Source organism: Aspergillus luchuensis, chromosome 1 (genome assembly GCF_016861625.1).
Source record: "Aspergillus luchuensis IFO 4308 DNA, chromosome 1, nearly complete sequence".
NCBI lineage: Eukaryota > Fungi > Ascomycota > Eurotiomycetes > Eurotiales > Aspergillaceae > Aspergillus > Aspergillus luchuensis.
In genome coordinates this window covers 1,830,031-1,849,826 of record NC_054849.1, presented here as the reverse complement: position 1 = coordinate 1,849,826, position 19,796 = coordinate 1,830,031, and the positions used below count along the sequence as shown (strand labels likewise).

The window sequence follows — 19,796 nt, the reverse complement described above, 5'->3', positions numbered from 1 at the left end:
ATGAGATGGAGTCGATCCCTAAGTCGGAACAACAAGACAAAGGGGTTCGTCTCGACTCCCGGCATGCACAGACGAAAAATGGATACGCATAGAATTAGACCTCAAACATCTCCTACAGGAATTGATACCTTGATGCAGGAGTGACTCCTCCCCACCCACTACAGATCAGATACATGTTAATGCCTGAACAAGATTTCTTCGCTGAGACGTGCATGGTATGTAGGACACCAAACATCTCTTCATCAGGCATCCACCTAAATGCCAGACCCCTGGGATCAAATCCAATCCCATTCTGCCATCCGAGCCATGCGAGCCTTACGGATGCCCTAATTGACAGGGGCGAACAATGGCCATCACAAAGGAAAAATATCCGCGGCACACATCTTTTCATGGTTTAAAACTTAGCAGAAATTGTAGCCCGCCACCAGTCAGCCTGAGAGAGCCAATCAAGGGCCTGGACCGGGTCGGGGCTGATCGGGCTGGGGGGCAAAAGAGGCTCACCGCCCGGGCGGCGGGCCTCCCTTTTCTCTCGCCCGATCCCCATGCTCCAGCTTTTTATTAGATTTGTTGGCAGTAGTTGTGTTTTTTTTCTTTTTCATGCAGTCGCTAGGTCTTGGGGTTTAATTCTTTTGGGTTGTTTCTTCTACACACGATTCTCTGAGGACTTTCTTTCCTTCCCTCCCTTCTCTCTCTTCATCTTTCGCGCCCATCCCTCTCTCGCACCCCCTCTTGCACTCTTTTGTTTTTGGTTATTTACTATCGATTTACCTATCAGACTCACCCGGGCGGTTGGTGTTCGTTATCAGGAGTTCTTGTTGATCACATCGGTCTTTTCCTTGGTCACTCGGGCTGCTACTCTGTCGATTTCTCCCCTTACCTACGCCATTCAGCCTCTCGATACCGCCCTATATCCCCTATTGACGCATCACATATCTCTTCCTTGACCGGCAGCGTTACCCTTGCGTCTGACCCCTGAGGGTGTGTCTCAGTCGCGCAAAGGGAATTTACACGATTCCTATACTATAACAATCTACCGAGAACGCTTCGTTTTGAGTGTCCCCCGCGTGGCTGTCCTTAATTGAGACTGTCACTGTGACATCGATCGTCGTCATGGCTCCACGAGATTCCAGCACTATTACCTCCCGTCGACGCCCCTCTTTCTCCCTCCGCACTCGGCCCCGGACTGCTACAACTTCGACTGCTCATACAACCGGATTGGAACATGATGTGTGGCATGGGCTGTCTGTGGTGGATTCAGGAGATGATGACGACGGCCAGGTCTTGGAAGATATGAACCATTTCCCAGAGCCTGTTCCCAGGCGCCGTGAAGCCAAGAGCTTCTCCAGCTTACGCCATCCCGTGGACGGTCTGCGAGCTCTGGGCCGTCGCCTCTCAGTGACGCTCCGCAACAAGTCGTCCAGGCATTCCGTTCATCCTCAACCAGAAGCCATGAGAAACTCCTGGTGCAATGAAATCAGCATTAATCGTCGACCTTCACTTGAGAGTATCTCCGCGCTACATGGCTTCTACGCCCATGCTGGCGCCCCTGTTCCGGGAAATGGCCTGGAGCCACCCGTTTTCTCGAACGATATTTATGCGGGAGCGGCTGCTCGCGCTGCAGCTGCAGCTCAGAATGAGCTGGCAAGAGCTCTGCGGGACAGTATCAAGCTCTCGGATGCTAAGTTGACCCAAGATTCGGAAAGTGGCATTGGCATCGATCTCCGCGATCGCTCGGAGCTATCTGACCCAGCTCTGGCCATAGTACGGATTGATCCTGTCAGCTGCCTTCCTCCTGAGGTTATGTCACAGGTGTTTTCCTACCTTGATCCCGAGTCCCTCATGCAGTCTGAACTAGTTTCACGTGCTTGGAGTGAGCAGGCATCCTCCCAGCACATCTGGCGGCACGTGTTTCGTCATACCTACGGACATCACCCTAGTGGGCTTCCTTTCAAGAAGAGACAGTCTGCTGGTTTGGGCAAAGCTCATCCTAAGCAGGATTGGAAGCGGATGTTCCTCGTTCGCCGTGCTCTGGAACATAGGTGGAAAGAAGGGAAGGCTGCTGCTATCTACCTCCACGGCCACAAGGACAGTGTCTACTGTGCGCAGTTTGATGAGTGAGTTGTTTCCATGGTTAAGATTCGCATTCAAGCTTTATTCTAATAATGTCCCAGGGACAAAATCATTACGGGTTCTCGCGATCGGACCATCCGAGTTTGGGACGCTCATTACCCTTGGCCATGCCGGAAGATCATTGGCCCTCCTCCGGGCGATGTCTCCGGTATTGGTCCGGTCAATAACCCGGCGCAGCAATCAGCTGGAAAGCCGCCCTTCTTGACCATTTGCCCTCCGCCGACGCGCTCTGCGGGCATCATGGCTCCTATTGAGCACAGCGCGGACTATCACAGTGCTTCCATCCTCTGTCTCCAGTTCGATGAAGAGATCATGGTCACCGGTTCGTCTGACTTTACCTGCATCGTGTGGGACATCAAGAACGACTACAAGCCGATTCGTCGCCTAGTGGGCCACCAGGCAGGAGTGCTGGATGTCTGCTTTGATGACCGGTACATTGTGTCCTGCTCCAAAGACACTACCATTTGTGTGTGGGATCGGCACACAGGGGCCTTGGTGAAGAAACTCCTTGGCCACCGAGGACCAGTGAATGCTGTTCAGCTGCGCGGAGATCTGGTCGTTTCTGCAAGCGGAGACGGCGTCGCCAAGCTCTGGAACATCACTTCTGGTCTTTGTGTCAAGGAATTCCCCAGCAAGGACCGTGGACTGGCGTGTGTTGAGTTCAGTGATGATGCTCGAACCATTCTCACTGGTGGCAACGACCAAGTGATCTATCAGTTTGACGCCAATACCGGCGAAATGGTCAAAGAGCTCAAGGGCCACGCAGGCTTGGTTCGCTCCTTGCACCTGGACAGCATGAATCAACGAATCGTCAGTGGTAGCTACGACATGAGTGTCAAAGTATTTGATGCTCAAAGTGGCGAGCTTTCCATTGACCTTCCGGGCTGGACAACGAGCTGGATGCTCAGCGTCAAGTCCGACTATCGGCGCATTGTGGCCACTAGCCAAGACTCTCGCGCTGTCATAATGGATTTTGGATATGGACTAGATGGCATAGACCTACTGAAAGAGTAATAAATCTGGCTAGACATTTGCTTTTCGCTTATTTGCTGGGGAAAAGTTTGGGCTTTGGAGTTTTTGGGATATGCGGGTTTTCTTCTTGGTTTTATTAGCAGGGACATACATTGGCTAGCGATAGATGCTTACATATTTGCTCAAATCATTAATTCATTTGCTTGGAACCAGAATCTACTTCAATTAGGCTGCTTTTGCCTGTAAGAACTTCGACTTCCGTCTGGTGCAATTCTAGCCTGAGGTATCCGTAGATTGGGGAGGCTAGGTACCGTTGTGGATTTTCCAAAAGCGGCTTAGCGTGTGCAGTCCCGTGGGTTTTGTCGACAGCAACAAAACATCCCCATCTGCTCAACTTGGCCTTTGTTTTTCTTCGAAATTAACAAGACAGATCCAGCGCTACAGGGTGTTTCCCTTCGTTACTAATTCTTATTTCAACTCCTCTCCGATATTTGCAACCCCCTGCCAAACCCTGCATTCCTTCTAGCCCGGCATTCAGCCTTCTCCTACACTACTTACCCCACTATGTCGGAATCCAGGTTCGTCGGGCATCTGCCTCTGTTCAGAACGGCTTGTTGGCCCTGTGCACCCAAGGCTAACAATCCAGGATAACAGACAAGAGCTGTTGGCATGGATCAACAACCTGCTGCAGTTGAATATGACCAAGGTTGAGCAGTGCGGAACTGGGTAGGAACCTCCCTGACAGACGTGGAAAGTCGGCTGCAGCAGACGCCTCAGCAGCGCTTTCAACAAACAATTAGATATGTCCCAGGCCCATAGGCTGACAGAATGATTGTACAGTGCCGCTCTGTGCCAGATCTTCGATTCTATATTTAGTGAGTTGGCGTGACAAGCCCACCCCTTTTTTTCCCACCCCCGCCTGGATATGTGGCTTACTAGTTGCCTTTTAGTGGATGTCCCCATGTCTCGCGTCAAGTTCAACGTCAACACCGAATACGCCTACCTTCAGAACTTCAAGGTTCTTCAGAGTACGCCTCTTCCGAACGAATTGTGGGTTGGGAACGCTGTTTCCGTTAACACAGTCCTGTTTAGACGTCTTTGCCAAACACCAGGTAGACAAGCCGATTCCCGTCGAATCTCTCACGAAATGCCGTATGCAGGACAACCTTGAGTTCCTCCAGTGGACGAAGAAGTACTGGGACCAACACTACCCGGGTGGTGACTACGATGCCGCCGCTCGTCGCAAGGCCTCCGGTGGTCCCCCCGCCACTGCGGGTGGCTCTCGCGCAGGTGCAAGCTCCGCCGGAGCGGCACGCCGTGGTACTACGCCTACCATTGGCGCCGCCCGCCCCCGTGTCGCTGGTGCCGCAAGCGCTGCCAACGTGTCTGCGCTGCAGCAGGAGATTGCTACGCAAAAGGAGGCTATTGCTGGCTTGGAGAAGGAGAGGGATTTCTACTTTGCCAAGCTGCGTGACATCGAATTGCTTCTTCAGAGCGCCATCGAGGCCGATCCGGAGCTTGAAAAGGATGATGACTCCCTGGTGAAGCACATCCAGGGCATTCTGTACTCGACGGAGGTATGATCCCACACTAGCCGGACCTCTTTTGTTGCCTATCAAGGAGGCTTCTCATTCCCGAACCCGAGGTTAACATGTGTTGCAGGAGGGATTTGAGATTCCCGAAGCGGAGGCTGGGGCGGATGAACTTGAGACCTTCTAAGTTCATACCTAATAATGTTCGTCCCATTATTAATACCCCTTCATGTGTAGCACAAGCGTTCGTCAGTCGTCTTACGGCGTCTCTATGTCTTTAACTAGTTTTCCTTCTGTTTAGACCGTTGGTCAGACATGCGAGTAGGGTGAGGGGTTGAGGAGTGAAAAAGCAAGGAGAGTGGCTGGCGAGATGCAGACCCTTTGTATAGTTGTGACACAGTCTTTTTCTTTCTTCTCTGTCTCGACAGGTAGTTGGAAGCAGGTTCCATTCCCATGTTCTTTCTTCCTCTCTCTTCTCTAGCCTGCATTGATACTGATAGAAAAGGTATTCCAATATTTGAAATGAATTAAGTGCGTCGACATACGCAATGCGCCGTTCCCATCGGCAGACTAATCCTGATGCAGTAAACTGTCGAACAGTGGTCCCTTAATCTTGAGCATACTACTTGATGAGCAACTCGTGTATGAGTTAAATATGTGCAATATTGCTCTTCGTTGCTCCAACTTAAGACCAATCAATTCTACACTGGCCTCATCAACAAGCCACGACTAAGCTACCGGCAACAGCTTTCGTCATACGATTCTGGCTACTACTAGTATCCAATGTTCAATATATCTACGAACGTAAAGCAGAGTCAATATCCAAAACTATCCCACACAATCATTCAGCCAGCCGTTCATTTACATCATCCAAGTCTGGTCTGATTGATATTCATCATTTAATATATATGAGGGCCCGGCACGGCATGATAGTGAGACACGCCCACATTGTTTCAATATGATGTGGCATAATGTGCTACCTTTGAGGATATGGATCTGATCTTGGGATTTGTGTGTGTGTGTGTGTGTGTGTGTGTGTGTGTGTGTGGATTCAAGAGAGAGGAACCTGAAGTTGGGGGCTGCGTGATGCGCAATGCAGATTTCTATTCTTCATAGTACGTAGTACCACTTTGTGTCATCTATACTGTGTCAGGTGGTATTATGGGTGTGTTGGATGTTTCGAAATATTGCGGGGAGAGGAGAGATGCAGACAGGGGGATTATAGATGAAAGGGATAGTAATAAGTGGTTGATTAGATAACTCTGCTTGAATCATATGGTGGTTTGAGAGCTTAGTGAGGGACTCTTTTGCTAGTCATTCATTTCGAGAGCAATTTATTTCGCTTATTGTTTTAGCTACGACAAGGTAACCATGATGTCTGGTAGTCATGGGAACAGCATACGAAGAGGTCTTGTGAATAGTTCTTAGGGGAGATGAATCTATGACCATCAGAGCTTTTAGCATGATGATTGTCGATAAGTCATTGAGGAATGCTAAATGTCTTTGCTTGACGTTCTTTGATGTAGATATATGCTAGGATCTTGCATGACGAGAATGTCGATCACTTAGGTACTGTGTCAGATTGATCATGATTTTTTGCATATAGTGAGAGATGGAAATCACGTCCTACATGTCACATGGTTAATTCAGTTCGAAGCATTTTACTCCCCGAGATCTTCCAGTAGCAATGATGAACATTCCTCGAAGCTTCCAAGATTGTTCTCGATGGCCGGACGGGAGATGAACATGACAGGAGCCGGCCGGGCTGCGATATAAATAGCGGGTTCTAAAGAGTGAGGTGGGGCTCTGAGACACGGAAAAGAGACATACGTACGTATACGTGTATCAAAACCGCAGCCAATTCTGTTTGTCTGCCTAGTCACCAATATTCTCCTTTTTTCTTTTTTCTTTTGCTTCTCTTCTTGTTTTGGGGAGATATTATAAGCTGACTCGGGTATCTACTGCTGGGATCTGATACTAGCTAACTGAGTTGAGCTTATGGAGTGCATCCTCTTGCATGACTCGACTAGTCCCTGTTCATCTCGATAGCGACGATCCATCGTCTGTTGTGGATGAGAGTGATTCAGATGGGGCGTACCTTGCAGAGTGAGTGGTGAGTGGTGACATCGCAGCGGCTAAAGCCTTAGAAAGTCGTTAGGGAGTGAGTCCCTTGCATCATTGCGTGGGACCTAGGAAGAACTTCGGGACGTTGTGGGTGTCTGTTTCTAGACTCTAGATGGACTTTTTCCCGTCGTGATGTGGATTAATGAATCGCGTTCTCGATTAGATGATGGATCCCGTGTGTGGGTGAGGGTGTGGATGTTGTCTTGTCGTTTTGGTGGCCTCATGGGGTCGAAACTGCCGTATCTACCTGCTTGCTGTGAGTTCTTGGGTTATGAATTGGTATTGGTGATGTCTTGTTTGCTCCCTGCTAGCGCATGCAGCATCAGCAACGGACAGGATTGCTATGTGGACTAGTAACGAAAGATTTGGTTGTTGGCCCCCTGTCTGTCTGCGAGGTCAAACTTGTATGCAGGATTGCTCGGTGTGAAAACTAGACCACCACGGGGTTAGGTCGTCTGTCTACCTGCTGTAGATAGTCCTGATTAGACGGCCTTTGACACGGGACAGAACCGTGGACGATGAGATATGATAGGCACTTGGATGATATTGCAGCCGGGTCTCTAATTAACAGGCGTGGTCTAGTTAGATTGTGTGTCCGGCGTAAACAAACATCTAATGAAACTTAGCGCCCGGCGTTTTATTAAACTCAGGCTTGGCTTCCCCCCTTTCGGACAGCGCCCCGGACCAATGACGAAGAGCAATCCATGTCTTTCCCCAAATTGGGTCGAGTCTATCGTACTGTATCTGCCGTACGAGAATTCGTGTGTATTGACGAATCCCCAAGCGAGCTGGTCTGCGCAAACCAGAGAAAAAGCAATTGTCCATCCACAGACTCCCAGACATATGTATATGTAGGTAGGGATGGATTATCACGTACCAGCGACAAGGATGAGCGCTGCGGCTGCTGCCCACTCTCTCCGGATGGGGTACATAGGAGCTGCAGCTCGGCAAGCAAATCATGACATTTTTACGGTCGGGTATAATTCCCGTTTTGCCGTCAGCAGAAGGAATGATCTCACTATCGCTATAACTAATTTCTTCTCACTTACGTGATCCCAAATGGGGCGAGGGAAAGCAGAAAAGAAAAAAATTTCCTGGCAAAAGAACACGCTCATTTGGGCAGACTCGGCCGTATTGAAGTGGTACTAAGTCCATAACCGGGATGGGTCGGTAACCGCACCCACTGTGCCTTAGTGACGCTGCAGGTCTAAGACCAGACGGTTGTTATTCTTAGGCCTGGCCTGATCGATGCTCTCCCACGCGGGTCACTTACTACTAGTACTGACTGACGGACTGACGGACTGCCTAACGACTAACTAGTCTAGCTTGTCTCGACCCCGTCGCTCTTTCGCTCGCTTCCCTTCCCTTTCCATTCTGTCTTTCTCTTCCCTAGACTTTGCTGCTACTCTTTCCCCCCCCTCCTCCTCCTCTTCTCATCACCTTCGATCACCGTCTTCTTTACCGTAACCTCTTACCTTTTTCCCCTCTCACCCCCCTCCTCCCCTCTTTGCCTTCTTTTCACCTTCTTTTTCCCTTCTCCCCTTCTCGGTTCTCCCCTAAGTCTCCCCGGAGGTAGCAAGCAGGCAGCAGACGGGATCTCGTTGACGGGGAATCACTCGCCCACGCACTTGACTCATCTCAGCACCCGTCAACTTGTGAGCAGGCGGTAAATCCCGTTCGGTGTGAATTGATGCCGTAAAGGACCCAATCGAACCACGCCAAAGTTTCCTGGGTGAACCAAGAAGGTGAAGCAAGAGTGGTAGCAATCCCGAGGCCGGAACCTTGGTCTAGACGTGGATCCTCGTCCCGGTTGGAGGGTCAATTGTGGGAACGGCATACATATCCATCCAGTAATCACCACCTCGTACCTGACGGGCCCTGAGGGAAAGGGAAAGGGTGGTGATAATAATCTCTTCGACCGACGTGCGCGTTTCACCAAGTACACTTGCTTGTGCGGCAATTATGGATTAGGACTCGAGGGGCGCTTGAGATATAACCACCTGCGAAGCTCGAAAACGGATAGTTCGGTTTAAAGAAAAGACAAAAAGGAAAATAGTCGCCGTGTTTTCTTTCTTTCCTGTCCTTTCGTTCTTGCAGGTATGTGATTCGACTTGCGATTGTATGGGTTGAATGCTGGGTGATAGGATGATGTTGCTCAATGCTGACGGGTTCCTTACCCTGGCGAATAGATCTCTGTTGATGCCTTTCGGTCATTTTTCTTTCTCTAATTATTCGATACTTGTCGGCTGTATATCCCAGCCGACGTCCGCTCATTGGTATTCGCTACGATTTTGAGTCTTCTAATAGACGTGGAAGCTCTCATCCGCTCAACTCTACCGCAGTCACTCTTTCGACAATTGATTTAGTATTATTCGCCTTTGCCGCCTTTCTTTTACCATCACTCAAAAGTTGACTATCGTCCCTTTCTTTACGCTCCTTGTGTTCGACTTTACTACAGTCGCCTTCGATCGACTTAATCACCGCGCTCCTTTGCCGTCAGAATCCGTGTCGTGCAGGCAGACACTTCCCTTCACTTCACAGTCCTTCGCTTTTATTTCGACATCACTTCTCTCAGCATTCTTTCGATTTTGCGAAGCTGCGATCAGCAGTCTCCGCACTTCAGCACATACACAGGATATTTCGGCCAGACGTGGATGTTATCAGGATGGCCCATCATGGCACAGGACACGCTCGGTTCAACAGAGTAATGCGGAAGAAATATCAATTGGATTCTGCATACTTTAGCGAAACTGGGAAGGGTCCAGAAAACTCCGCGACGCCGACAATTATACCGCAACAGACGGTTGGAAATGGCATGGAGGGTGAGCTAACCCTGGACCTGGTGATGCAGGCACAGGATGTGCACGACAGTCAGGGATTGCCCCTCGAGAAGCGCCAGCAATCAGACACAGCCACGGGAGATCAGGCTACGGTGTCTGCGACTATCATCAACGTGGTCGACAGCAATTCGCAGACTAGCACCGGCACTTCGGCAACTGCACCGACAACGATATCTGAAGAGTCGACTGTTCCCGTGACTTCAGGCTCGTCAACAGACACTGACTCATTGCTCCTGTCGCTTTCTGCCACTGTTTCGGTAGATCTATCCCTGACTGCTTCGCCTGCGTATTCTTCTCCGACCGCAGACACACCGGCAGTAACAAGTACACCTGAACCGTCCTCATCCGCCCCACCGTCATCGGCGCCCGCCGCTTCGAAGACGTCTACTCCGCTATTCGGCTCTACTGCAACCGCTCTTCCTTCTTCTGCACACCCCCAGCCATCAAGCGCATTGTCTAGCTCCAGTCCAAGTAGTACACAAAACGCTAGCCAGGTTACTGGCTCAAGCTCTGCTTGGGTGTTCGGATCCGGTTCACAATCTACGACTTCCTACGTGACTCAGACGAACTCCGCCACGACATCTACCTTCTCATCGGATTCTACTTCCACCACTTCGCTTTACGGAGCTTGGGGTACGGCCTCGAATGGAGGGGGCGGAGGATCAGGGGCAACTGCCACCGGACAAGGTGTCTCGCCTTCATCCTCTTCGGGCAGCTCCAGCTCCAACTCCAGCTCGGGCTCGGGCTCGGGCTCCCTGAGCAGCCAAACTAAAGGCAAGATAGCCGGTGGTGTGGTTGGTGGCGTGGCTGCTGCTATGTTCGTGTTCGTAATTGTTGTCTGGCTGCTCCGCCGCCGCAAGAAGAACATCCTGCCCCCATCTGGGGACGCTCTCCCCGAGCCTGACACGACCGGGACAGCTGAAGGCTCTCTCCCACGCTCGGCGGAGATGACATCGCGGCGGTCTAGCGACGACCCCTTGTTTACTGCGTCATACTTTGCGCCAGCTTTTATGAAACGATGGCGCCAGTCGCACATGACGACGCGCACCGACAGTACACTAAGCTCTGAGCCTAGCGAGCGTGGGTTCCAAAAGATCTCCGGCCGTAAAATTCCTTCAGTGCTGCAGTCAGGAGGGGACGGCTACGGCGGAGGATATGAACCGGGATCCCCTACTGCGTCTGAGCCGAGCACGCTTTTTTCTCCGAGCTCACCAGTTCAGCCACGGTCACCGCCAACACAACCGCCCGTGGCGACACCGTATGGCATGCCGTTGGATACCAGCTATACTCGAGAAGCGGCGGAGGTGGGAGGTGTAGTGGTGTTTCGACCATCTCCAGCCCGCACACCAGTTACCGGGTCCGCCAACGCCAGTCTGTCCAATGAGCCAACCGGGCCACGGGTCGTTTCGCAAGTCGGAGCTCTCTCCCCGACAATGCCCAAGCGGCCTGATGCGCTCGGACGAAGTCACCCGAGCTTCGATGGCAGTCGGGGCAGTCGGTTTACGGAGAGTATATGAAAGGTTCTCCGGGGGGATGAGGGTATATACTGGTGCTCTGTACATACGTGGAGGAGTTATACATAGGGTTCCCGGGTGGTGTTCCCGGACTGGCGATGGTCATCATGTCTGGATTCTGTACTACTTGCTAGCTTGTTTCTTATGGATACCCCAATTCATTTTCTTTGCATGTTCGTGCCATCTGTGAGGGTTCTGTGCTAATCCACTTATAATTACAATGTGAATAATGTCTACTAGCCAAGTTTACTCTGGTACTCTACCTTTCATTGCAACTGCGTCGTGAATCCTACATGTGAGGCCTGCTGTTATCAGCCGATGACATAAGATGCCACCAACCAACCAGCGACGCGGCTTTATCATCCGCACCCGCGATCCCTTGCATTTGTATTTAGTCCAATACTATATCCCCTCATTCCCCCCTCATTGCCCCTCTCCTACTTCCATTTCCATTCCCCGAACTCATCATGAAAGAACCCGTCATTCCAACGACTTCTCTTCCTCCTTCCCCCTCCCCCCGTCCTCTCCGCTTCCTCATAATTGGCGCTGGATCTCGTGGCACCGCCTACGCCCGTGCTGTCACCACCGCTACTCAAGGCACCATCCACGCCGTCGCCGAACCTCATCCCTTCAAGCGCCGACACCTCGGCCGCTCCTACATCTGGGGCGAACACGGCACTCCCCAAGACGGCCAGGAATTCCCCGACTGGCGCGCCTGGCTACAATGGGAGCAACAGCGTCGAGAAACCAATAATGACCCCCGGGTCGGTGTCGACGGGGTCTTCATCTGCACCCTTGACTCCACCCACGTCGAGATCCTCCACGCCATCGCCCCTCTCCAACTCCACATCCTCTGCGAGAAACCCCTCGCCCTATCTCTAGAAGACTGCCTATCCGTCTACCACGCCCTCACCCCCAACCTCCACACCAACATCTTCTCCATCGGCCACGTCCTCCGCTACAGCCCCCACAACATCCTCCTCCGTAAACTCCTCCTTCTCGACCGCGTCATCGGCGACATCGTCTCCCTCGAGCACACCGAACCCGTCGGCTTCTGGCACTTCTCGCACAGCTATGTCCGCGGCAACTGGCGTCGAGAAACCCCCAACGGGGACGGCTCCCTACTAACCAAATCCTGCCACGACATCGACTTCATCATGTGGTTACTCTCCAGCCCTCCTCCCTCCTCAGACCCAACCTCGCAACAACAACAACATCCCATCCACCCCCGAACCATCACCTCCACCGGCTCCTTGACCCAATTTCGCAAATCCCAAAAACCCCCCGCCGCAGGCACCGCAACAAACTGTCTCTCCTGCCCCGCAGAACGAGACTGCATCTACAGCGCCGTCCGAATCTACAATGGCATGCACGTCGCCAAAGGCGACATAGACTGGCCCGTAAACATCGTCTGCGAAGACATCGAAGATATCCTCCCCAAAGCAACAACCACCACCACCCCTAGAATCAACAAGTCCGACCCCATCCCCACCGAACACATCCCCCTCGCTCAATCCCACCTTCTCACCCGTCTCCGCGAAGACTACGACCAAACGTCCACCACCACGGACGCAAACGACTCCATCCACTCCCGCCCGTGGTACGGCCGCTGCGTCTACGAATCCGACAACAACGTCTGCGACGACCAAACCGTAACGATAACCTTCTCGTCCGACCCACCCAAAACCGCCATCTTTCACATGATCGCCCCCACCGAAAAGCAATGCGAGCGACGCGGCCGCGTATACGGCACACTGGGCGAAATCACATACGATAGCCGCACGATCACCATCTACTCGTTCCAGACGAGAGAGACTACGACGATTACGGTGCCGAAGAGGCCGGCGGAGGAGGAGAAGGCGCATGGCGGAGGGGATTATGGGCTGGCGAGGAGCTTTGTGGATGCTGTGGATGCGGTGGTTAATAAGGGGTGGGGGGTGGCGGAGGCACAGAGGAGGTTTGTTGGGTGTGATTTGGAGGAGGCGGTTAGGAGTCATGCGGTGGTATTTGCGGCGGAGGAGGCCAGGAGGGAGGAGGTGGTGGTTAAGTGGGGGGAGTGGTGGGGAGGTAAGGTTAAGGGGGTGGGTTTGTAGTACTTTGTAATGATGGGTTGGTTACTGGTTATGATGTTATGAGAACATGATCTGTTTTATGATGCTATTGTGGTTTGGGGTTTATGGTCAGGGTACATATATATAATGGTTATTGTCTAAGGGTGGAGGAAAGCATAGGATATATGAAAGAGAAATATACTGATTATTCCTTATTAACTACTCAAAAAACGCTATGAACATCAATCATGCTCTTTGCTTATGTGCGGACATCAGGCTCCTCGCGGCCGATGTACTCCTTGAACTTAAGCAGCTCCAGAGCCAGAGCCACGTTGTCCTTCAGGTACTCGTCCGTGGCGAGGCCGAGCTTGCTGGCGTCGCTCTCGTACTTCTCAATGTACAGACGGATCGTGGCGCCGCTGCTGCCAGTGCCAGACAGACGGACGACGATGCGGCTGCCATCGTCGAACTTGACGTACAGACCCTGGTTCTTGGTCACGCTGCCGTCCAGGTCGGTGTAGGCGAAGTTGCCGACGTCGACAACCTTGCGGCCGGACACGGTCGAGCCAACGAAGGTGTCCTTGTTGTCGACCTTCTCCGACAGGGTGGCGATCACCTTGTTGGCACCGTCGCTGTCGACGTTCTCGTAGTCGTACCGGGTGAAGAAGGTACGGCCGTAGGTCTGCCAGAACTCGTTCTGGATGGAAGCGATGCTGGGGGTCTCGCTGGGCTTCTGCTTGGCAACGCCAGCGATGACGTTCAGCCAAGCCACGATGGCCCACAGGCCGTCCTTCTCACGGATGTGGTTGCTGCCAGTACCGAAACTCTCCTCACCACAGATGGAAATCTTCTGGTTGTCGAACAGGTTGCAGAAGAACTTCCAGCCCGTGGGCACCTCGTAGCTCTGCAGGCCCTGGGCCTTAGCCACGCGGTCGACGGCACCGGAGGTGGGCATGGAGCGCGCCAGGCCGTAGACACCCTGCTTCTGGAAGTAGGGGATGAGCTTGGCGTGGTGGGCAATGATGGCCAGACTGTCACCGGGAGAGACGAAGGTGTTGGCGCCGTAGATCATGTTACGGTCACCGTCACCATCACTGGCAGCACCGAAGTGGATGCCATTCTTGTCAACGCTCTCGACGAGCTCGTGGGCGTAGACCAGGTTGGGGTCGGGGTGGCCACCGCCGAAGTCGGGCTTGGGCTCGCAGTTCATGGTGCTGCTGGCGGGCAGACCCAGCTCGTTGACGAAGATGTCAACACCGTAGGGGCCAGTGACACCGTGCATGCCATCGAACAGCACCTTGAAGTCCTTGTGGGTCTCGAGGAAGTCGCGGATGAGGTCGAAGTCGAAGATCTCCTTCATCATGGTGACGTAGTCGGTGGTGGAGTGGACAACCTCAACCTCGATGGGGCCGTAGGTCTTGGAGCCGATGGTGGTGGTGTCAACATCGGGGATGTCAATGTACTTGTAGGAGGTGAGGGACTTGGAGGTTTCGAAGATCTTGTTGGTGACGGATTCGGGGGCGGGAGCGCCATTGGCAAGGTTGTACTTGATACCGAAGTCGTTCTCAGGGCCTGAGTAGCAGCAGCATAATGTCAGTGTGGGGTCCCTGTGCCTGATTGCTGGATTACGTACCACCAGGATTGTGACTGGCCGTCAGGAGGATACCACCGGTGGCCTTGCGCTTGCGGATGAGGTTGCTGGCAGCGGGGGTGGAGAGGATGCCATTCTGGCCGACCAGCAGCTTCTTGACACCATAAGCGGCACCGATTTTGGCAATCTTCTGGATGACCTCGGTGTTGTAGTAGCGGCCATCGCCACCGATGACGAGGAAAGCGCCCTCAGCACCCTCGGGGATAGAGAGGATGATGCTAGTGACGAAGGACTCGGAGTAGTTGGGCTGCTGGAAGACCTTGACCTTCTTACGAAGACCGGAGCTGGGTGTCGTTAGATAAAAGGACAACTTATAACTTAAAGCCAGAGGACATGGCAGCAAGGAAAGTCAATCAAGGTACTTACGTTCCCGGCTTCTGGTCGGTGAAGGGAGTGATGGAGACGGTTTGAACGGACATGGTGGGGAGGGGAGGGGGGGGGTATAGAGATGGTATGGATAGAAAGAGAGAAAGAGGGAGGGGAGGGGAAGCTGGAGGGGTATGGACGGGAAGATATAGAAACGTCGGGAGGAGAAGCTCACCGACAATTGAAGCGAGAGAAACAGGGGGAGGAAAAGGAGCAGGGAGAAGGGAGGGGCAAAGAATGGAAGGGAAGCCGGCGAGACACGAGCGGGGAGGAAGTAAATATAGACTGGCAATTAGCTTCGACTTTGCGAGTCTTCGCCCAACGCCAGGACCCCACCAGGAGGGGCCCATGTCAGCATGATGACTTCAGGCCAGAGCTTCATTCGATCCCCCCGTCGCGATACACTGTACACTACGACACTCGAGCTGCAGATACCTGGAAAAAACCGGCCATTCTTGCTGCAATCCCGGATCCATTGGGCATCCATCCAGCTGTCTACATTGTAATTGGGGTCTACCCCTCTCTATGCTTTCGTGTACGTTGGGATTTTTTTTGGGAAGAGCTTCCTTCCCGGGTCCGTTCCCTCGCTCAGACATATTCGGCTACAATCCGAACAGTTGCCCCCGGTAGAATCGCATCTCCTCGATGCTTTCCAGAATATCGTCCCGGGCAAGATGGACCTCCTTCTTCCCTGGCACGGACTCTAGTAGCTCGTCTGACCCCCACCGTCGTACCATTTCCTTGAGTGCACTCACGTCCACGATCCGATAGTGTAGCCATTCTAGCACCGCCTGGTATGGTCCCTTAGCCAGAAACGCCTTGTCGGCGTGGACACTGTTCCCCGCCAGCAGTCCTCGCCGGGGCTGTGGCACGTATTTCTGGATATAGGCCAAAAGAGCCGTCGCAGCCTCCTCCGCGGTGGTGGTCGAGGCCTGCACGGCCGCCGTCAGCCCTGTGCGACCGTGGGTCTCGATGCACCATGCGTTCATGTTTTCTAGGACTGAGGTCGGGTGGTGGATGACGGTTTCGAAGCCCTGGGGTTCGAGGAGGTTGAGGTTGGCATCGGTGATGTAGCAGCAGATTTGGAGGATCTGGTCGGTGTCCGGGTCAAGGCCGGTCATCTACACGCCGATCGAAATGTTTGGAGTTCGTCAGTCGCGGCTGGTAGCTGGTAGAGGGGTAGAAGCACAGGAATGCCGCACCTCGCAATCAATCCACACCAGGGGATCGGAGGAACGTGTCAATGGCATGGCTCTTGGAAGCGGTAAGTAGAATACAGTATCTCCTGGGACTCCTTCAGACAATCAGCAAGAATTGGATGCAGGCGTTGGCATGAGGTGGTATTGGGTCTCAACATGAGGGAGGGAAAGATTTTTGGTCGGCGGGGAGCGGCTCTCCACTCGAAACGGACCACGGTAGGGAGCTCCCACAGCAGCGTCATCCACGCTATGGCTGCCATTCAAGCGCCGACTACAGCCTACGTCTCCTTCATTAGGCTTTACAGGTACAAATGGGATCCAAGAACGTAGCATAAATCGTTAAATGCAACTTGCGTGACTCATTGCGTCTATATCAATTACCTTCGCCTGTCCGCTGTTCTAGCTAGAGAATCAATTACCCAGCCGCCCACAGAACTGAGAGAGATGGATATGAAAGTAGAGGGTAAAAGTACTTAGTCATGATGTTTTCGTCAGAAATGGACCATATCCAAACAGTAGATGTCAGCTGTAGTTAGAATGGTAAATGAGAATTGAGAAAAGATCAAATCAGAGTGTAGATGGTGCTGCGGTCTGGCACAGCTGGCTAGCGCGCCGTCTCGCACCAATCCATCGTGGCGTCTGAGGTGAAGAAGAAAAAAAAGAAAGAAAAAAAGAGGAGGTTGCAAAAATTGTGGGTAGACATCTGTATCGCTGAATATGGGCATGGATGATGGGAGTTGAAGCAACCGGTTACAGTTCCTCATCTTCGGTCTCCTGGGGCTTTTGCGGGTGTGTCTCAAGGGAGTTGGTTGCCTTGGTACTGTCACCTGGGCCAACATTCGTAATCTCTTGCGAAAGTCCCGACTCCATTCGTCGGCGCATGGCGTCTTCATCAGAATGTGAGACGCTCGCCCGTTGCTTCTTCAATGGACTGCCGATGAATCCTCCGTTCAGCGTGTTAGCGGCTGGCTTGGGGGTTTCAGCGGCCGTAGCCGCAGCAACAGCGGGCGGAGTAGTGGACGGATCGTTGGTCGCAGGCGTGTCCCCGGCTGTATTGGGGCTCGCACTCTCGGCCGGAGGTGTATTCGTAGCTAACGAGGCAGACGAATGCTGACGTTTAAGCTGTGTACAACAATTAGCCGGTGGTAGAGACACTAGTATCAGATCCTTGACGTACCTTTATTTTGCGTATACTTTCCGCGAGCTCCCCTTGCCGTCGGATATCGTCCGGAGACAAATGAAGATCATCTTCTTTGCCCTCCTCTTCATCTGCTTTACCGAGAATCGAATTGTCTTCATCGTCTTCACTGTCCATCTCGTCATCCTCACCAGACTTCTTGCCTTTCTTTCTTTCTGTGCTGTCGCGGAAATTCACAAATCCGACCGTGCCGCCCGGTTTCAGGGGACCGAGATTAGCGAAGTCTGGCTGCAAGGACCGACGCTTTGCGGATCCGGGAGTTTCTTGCGCCTTGGGGTCTCTCAGAATTCCCATCTTTTGCAATTGACCTGTGTCCTAGTCAGTCGATAACTCTACTTTGAACCAGAGGGGATAAACTCACGCTCGCCACGGTACATGAATGTGAAGGTGGCGTAAGGTTTGTCGGACGGGTCGATGCCTGTCACGGTCTGCGTGCTAATCGTCTTGGGGTCGAGCGTCTTTGGCTTCGCAAAGCTCGTTGTGTGATCAATGTCCGCATCAGCTGCCCCTTTATGTCCATTCTCGCCCTGGGCTTCGTCATCATCGTCATGAGCATCGAACTGTGGTGAGTACTCTCCGCGCTTAATCTCCCCAGATGCCAGGACACGGAACAAAGCCACCTTGATCTGACCCGCAGACTCGGGGATCGGGTCATCGTCCGAATCGGAGAACGACATGTCGTCGTCCGAAACATCTTCTAGCGGGGACTTTGCATCGTTGCCATAGCGCATGACTCCTTTGCGCGACTTTGCGTCCATCTCCAGATCTCCAGTTGCTTCCCGCTTGATTCGGCGCTTCTCCATTTTTTGTCGTCGGCGCTCGATCTTGGCGGCAGCGTCTTTACCCTCCAAGTCCAAGCCGTTCAGCCATCTTTCTAGTCCGACTTCGCGGAAGAGAAACTCCCGTTCGGCGAGACCTCCGCCCTCTGATACCGGTACGCTGACCCATCGAGAGTTGACCCACGTTTCTTCACCTCTCCGCAGCAGTGTGGCCACTTCCTCCTTGGCCCGGCCATCAAAGTAGATGTAGGCGGCGACCGTTTCATTTGGCGAATTAGTCAATGCTTGGTACGGAGCAACCGTGCTGCTGTACTGGCCTCGCTCGCCGGTAGTCCCGGGTAGCCCACCAACTACCTTCGGCTTGGGTGCGGGGTTGTCGGGGGTCGGTTTCGGGGCGGAGTATGGGACGTCTTGGCCGGGGTTGAGAAGGGTGATGGAGATAGCGAACGTTGACTGCTCAGGGCGTCCAGATCCGGATTCAGGGATCTTGGGTGGTGGCACGGGGATGTAGCAAGCTATGCGAGACGCCCGGGACTGGCGTTGAATGGAGTATTCGGAGATAGGTCCGTCCGGAGTGTGTATACTCACGGCGAGACCCTTGAAACAGGGCATGGCGGGGCAGGGATGCGGTTCGCGGCGATGAAAGGTGTTGTGTAAGTAATTTCGAAGCTAGCGTTTCACCCAGCTGGAAGTGAAGGAACGGAGGGGCAAGAGAGGGAGGGCGAGAGTGCGTGGAATCGTCCCCAGGAGAGCTAGTTGTGGGTGGTGGAGGCGGTCAGGGTTCGTAGTGTGTTTGGCCTGCTACCGACAGCCCTCGTCGGGGGGTAGGATGACCGATTCACGGCCAAGGACGAGGCCTATGGGGCTTGTCAATTCCAAAAAAGCGATGTGTTTGCCGGAGTGAGTCAATCGATGGGTCCCTTCGTCTGCGCGAAACTCAGGTAGGTCCGCCAGTTGCGCAGAGTGAGAGGGAGGGGAAGCGTTGCTAGAGGGCGCCAACGATGAGCTAACAAACATGAAACATACCAGGCTAGGTTCAACAAAAAGGAAGTAAGGCAACAAGAAGTAAGAGTCTTGATTGCTGCAGTAAGAGCAGTCAAGACAAGCTTTCGAGCCGATCAAGATACGAGGAGCAAGACTGGACTGAATCCGGGATGGAAGAAAGGGAGGGAAAGTCCGGAGTGATGTGGGAGGACGAGGGAGAAGTGGAGGTGACGATCGACGCCGGCTGGAACTCCGCCTGCTTCCCTGGATCGCTTCCGCTGCTCTGGTGTCGGGCGCCTTGTCCTCTTCCTTCCAGGGGCCTCACTCACGCAGCCCAAAATTCAATGTGTCTGCGAGTCATTGGTGAACTTTTGTTATTTGCTGAAGATCCCTTCTTACAGGGGTACTTCCTAATCTTTCTCAAGGATGTCTCAGGGTTTTATACATCCTACCTCT

General features: G+C 53.0%; 7 protein-coding genes across 7 annotated transcripts; 4 read left to right on the top strand and 3 right to left on the bottom strand.

Moving 5' to 3' along the window:
- Window positions 1–1,110: 1,110 nt before the first annotated feature.
- Window positions 1,111–3,144, top strand: AKAW2_10638A (F-box/WD repeat-containing protein; the record flags this gene model as incomplete). The annotated part of the gene is made up of 2 exons (XM_041689412.1): window positions 1,111–2,114; window positions 2,172–3,144. 2 exons carry the CDS (start codon window positions 1,111–1,113, stop codon window positions 3,142–3,144), a joined length of 1,977 nt encoding a protein of 658 aa, XP_041537358.1.
- A 522-nt stretch (window positions 3,145–3,666) lies between these two features.
- On the top strand, window positions 3,667–4,685 carry eb1 (microtubule-binding protein BIM1; the record flags this gene model as incomplete). Its single annotated transcript, XM_041689401.1, has 5 exons — window positions 3,667–3,680; window positions 3,757–3,828; window positions 3,943–3,977; window positions 4,053–4,130; window positions 4,195–4,685. 5 exons carry the CDS (start codon window positions 3,667–3,669, stop codon window positions 4,683–4,685), a joined length of 690 nt encoding a protein of 229 aa, XP_041537357.1.
- Window positions 4,686–9,423: 4,738 nt separating this feature from the next.
- AKAW2_10636A (uncharacterized protein) lies at window positions 9,424–11,115 on the top strand (the record flags this gene model as incomplete). The annotated part of the gene is made up of 1 exon (XM_041689390.1): window positions 9,424–11,115. One exon carries the CDS (start codon window positions 9,424–9,426, stop codon window positions 11,113–11,115), a length of 1,692 nt encoding a protein of 563 aa, XP_041537356.1.
- Window positions 11,116–11,579: 464 nt separating this feature from the next.
- Window positions 11,580–13,205, top strand: AKAW2_10635A (Gfo/Idh/MocA family protein; the record flags this gene model as incomplete). The annotated part of the gene is made up of 1 exon (XM_041689379.1): window positions 11,580–13,205. One exon carries the CDS (start codon window positions 11,580–11,582, stop codon window positions 13,203–13,205), a length of 1,626 nt encoding a protein of 541 aa, XP_041537355.1.
- Window positions 13,206–13,422: 217 nt separating this feature from the next.
- pgmA (phosphoglucomutase PGM2) lies at window positions 13,423–15,233 on the bottom strand (the record flags this gene model as incomplete). The annotated part of the gene is made up of 3 exons (XM_041689368.1): window positions 13,423–14,735; window positions 14,797–15,098; window positions 15,181–15,233. The coding sequence occupies 3 exons, from the start codon at window positions 15,231–15,233 to the stop codon at window positions 13,423–13,425; spliced, it is 1,668 nt and encodes a 555-aa protein (XP_041537354.1).
- Window positions 15,234–15,782: 549 nt separating this feature from the next.
- On the bottom strand, window positions 15,783–16,430 carry AKAW2_10633S (oligoribonuclease; the record flags this gene model as incomplete). Its single annotated transcript, XM_041689357.1, has 2 exons — window positions 15,783–16,301; window positions 16,383–16,430. 2 exons carry the CDS (start codon window positions 16,428–16,430, stop codon window positions 15,783–15,785), a joined length of 567 nt encoding a protein of 188 aa, XP_041537353.1.
- Window positions 16,431–17,129: 699 nt separating this feature from the next.
- On the bottom strand, window positions 17,130–18,968 carry AKAW2_10632S (uncharacterized protein; the record flags this gene model as incomplete). The annotated part of the gene is made up of 3 exons (XM_041689346.1): window positions 17,130–17,501; window positions 17,557–17,885; window positions 17,939–18,968. 3 exons carry the CDS (start codon window positions 18,966–18,968, stop codon window positions 17,130–17,132), a joined length of 1,731 nt encoding a protein of 576 aa, XP_041537352.1.
- Window positions 18,969–19,796: the final 828 nt, after the last annotated feature.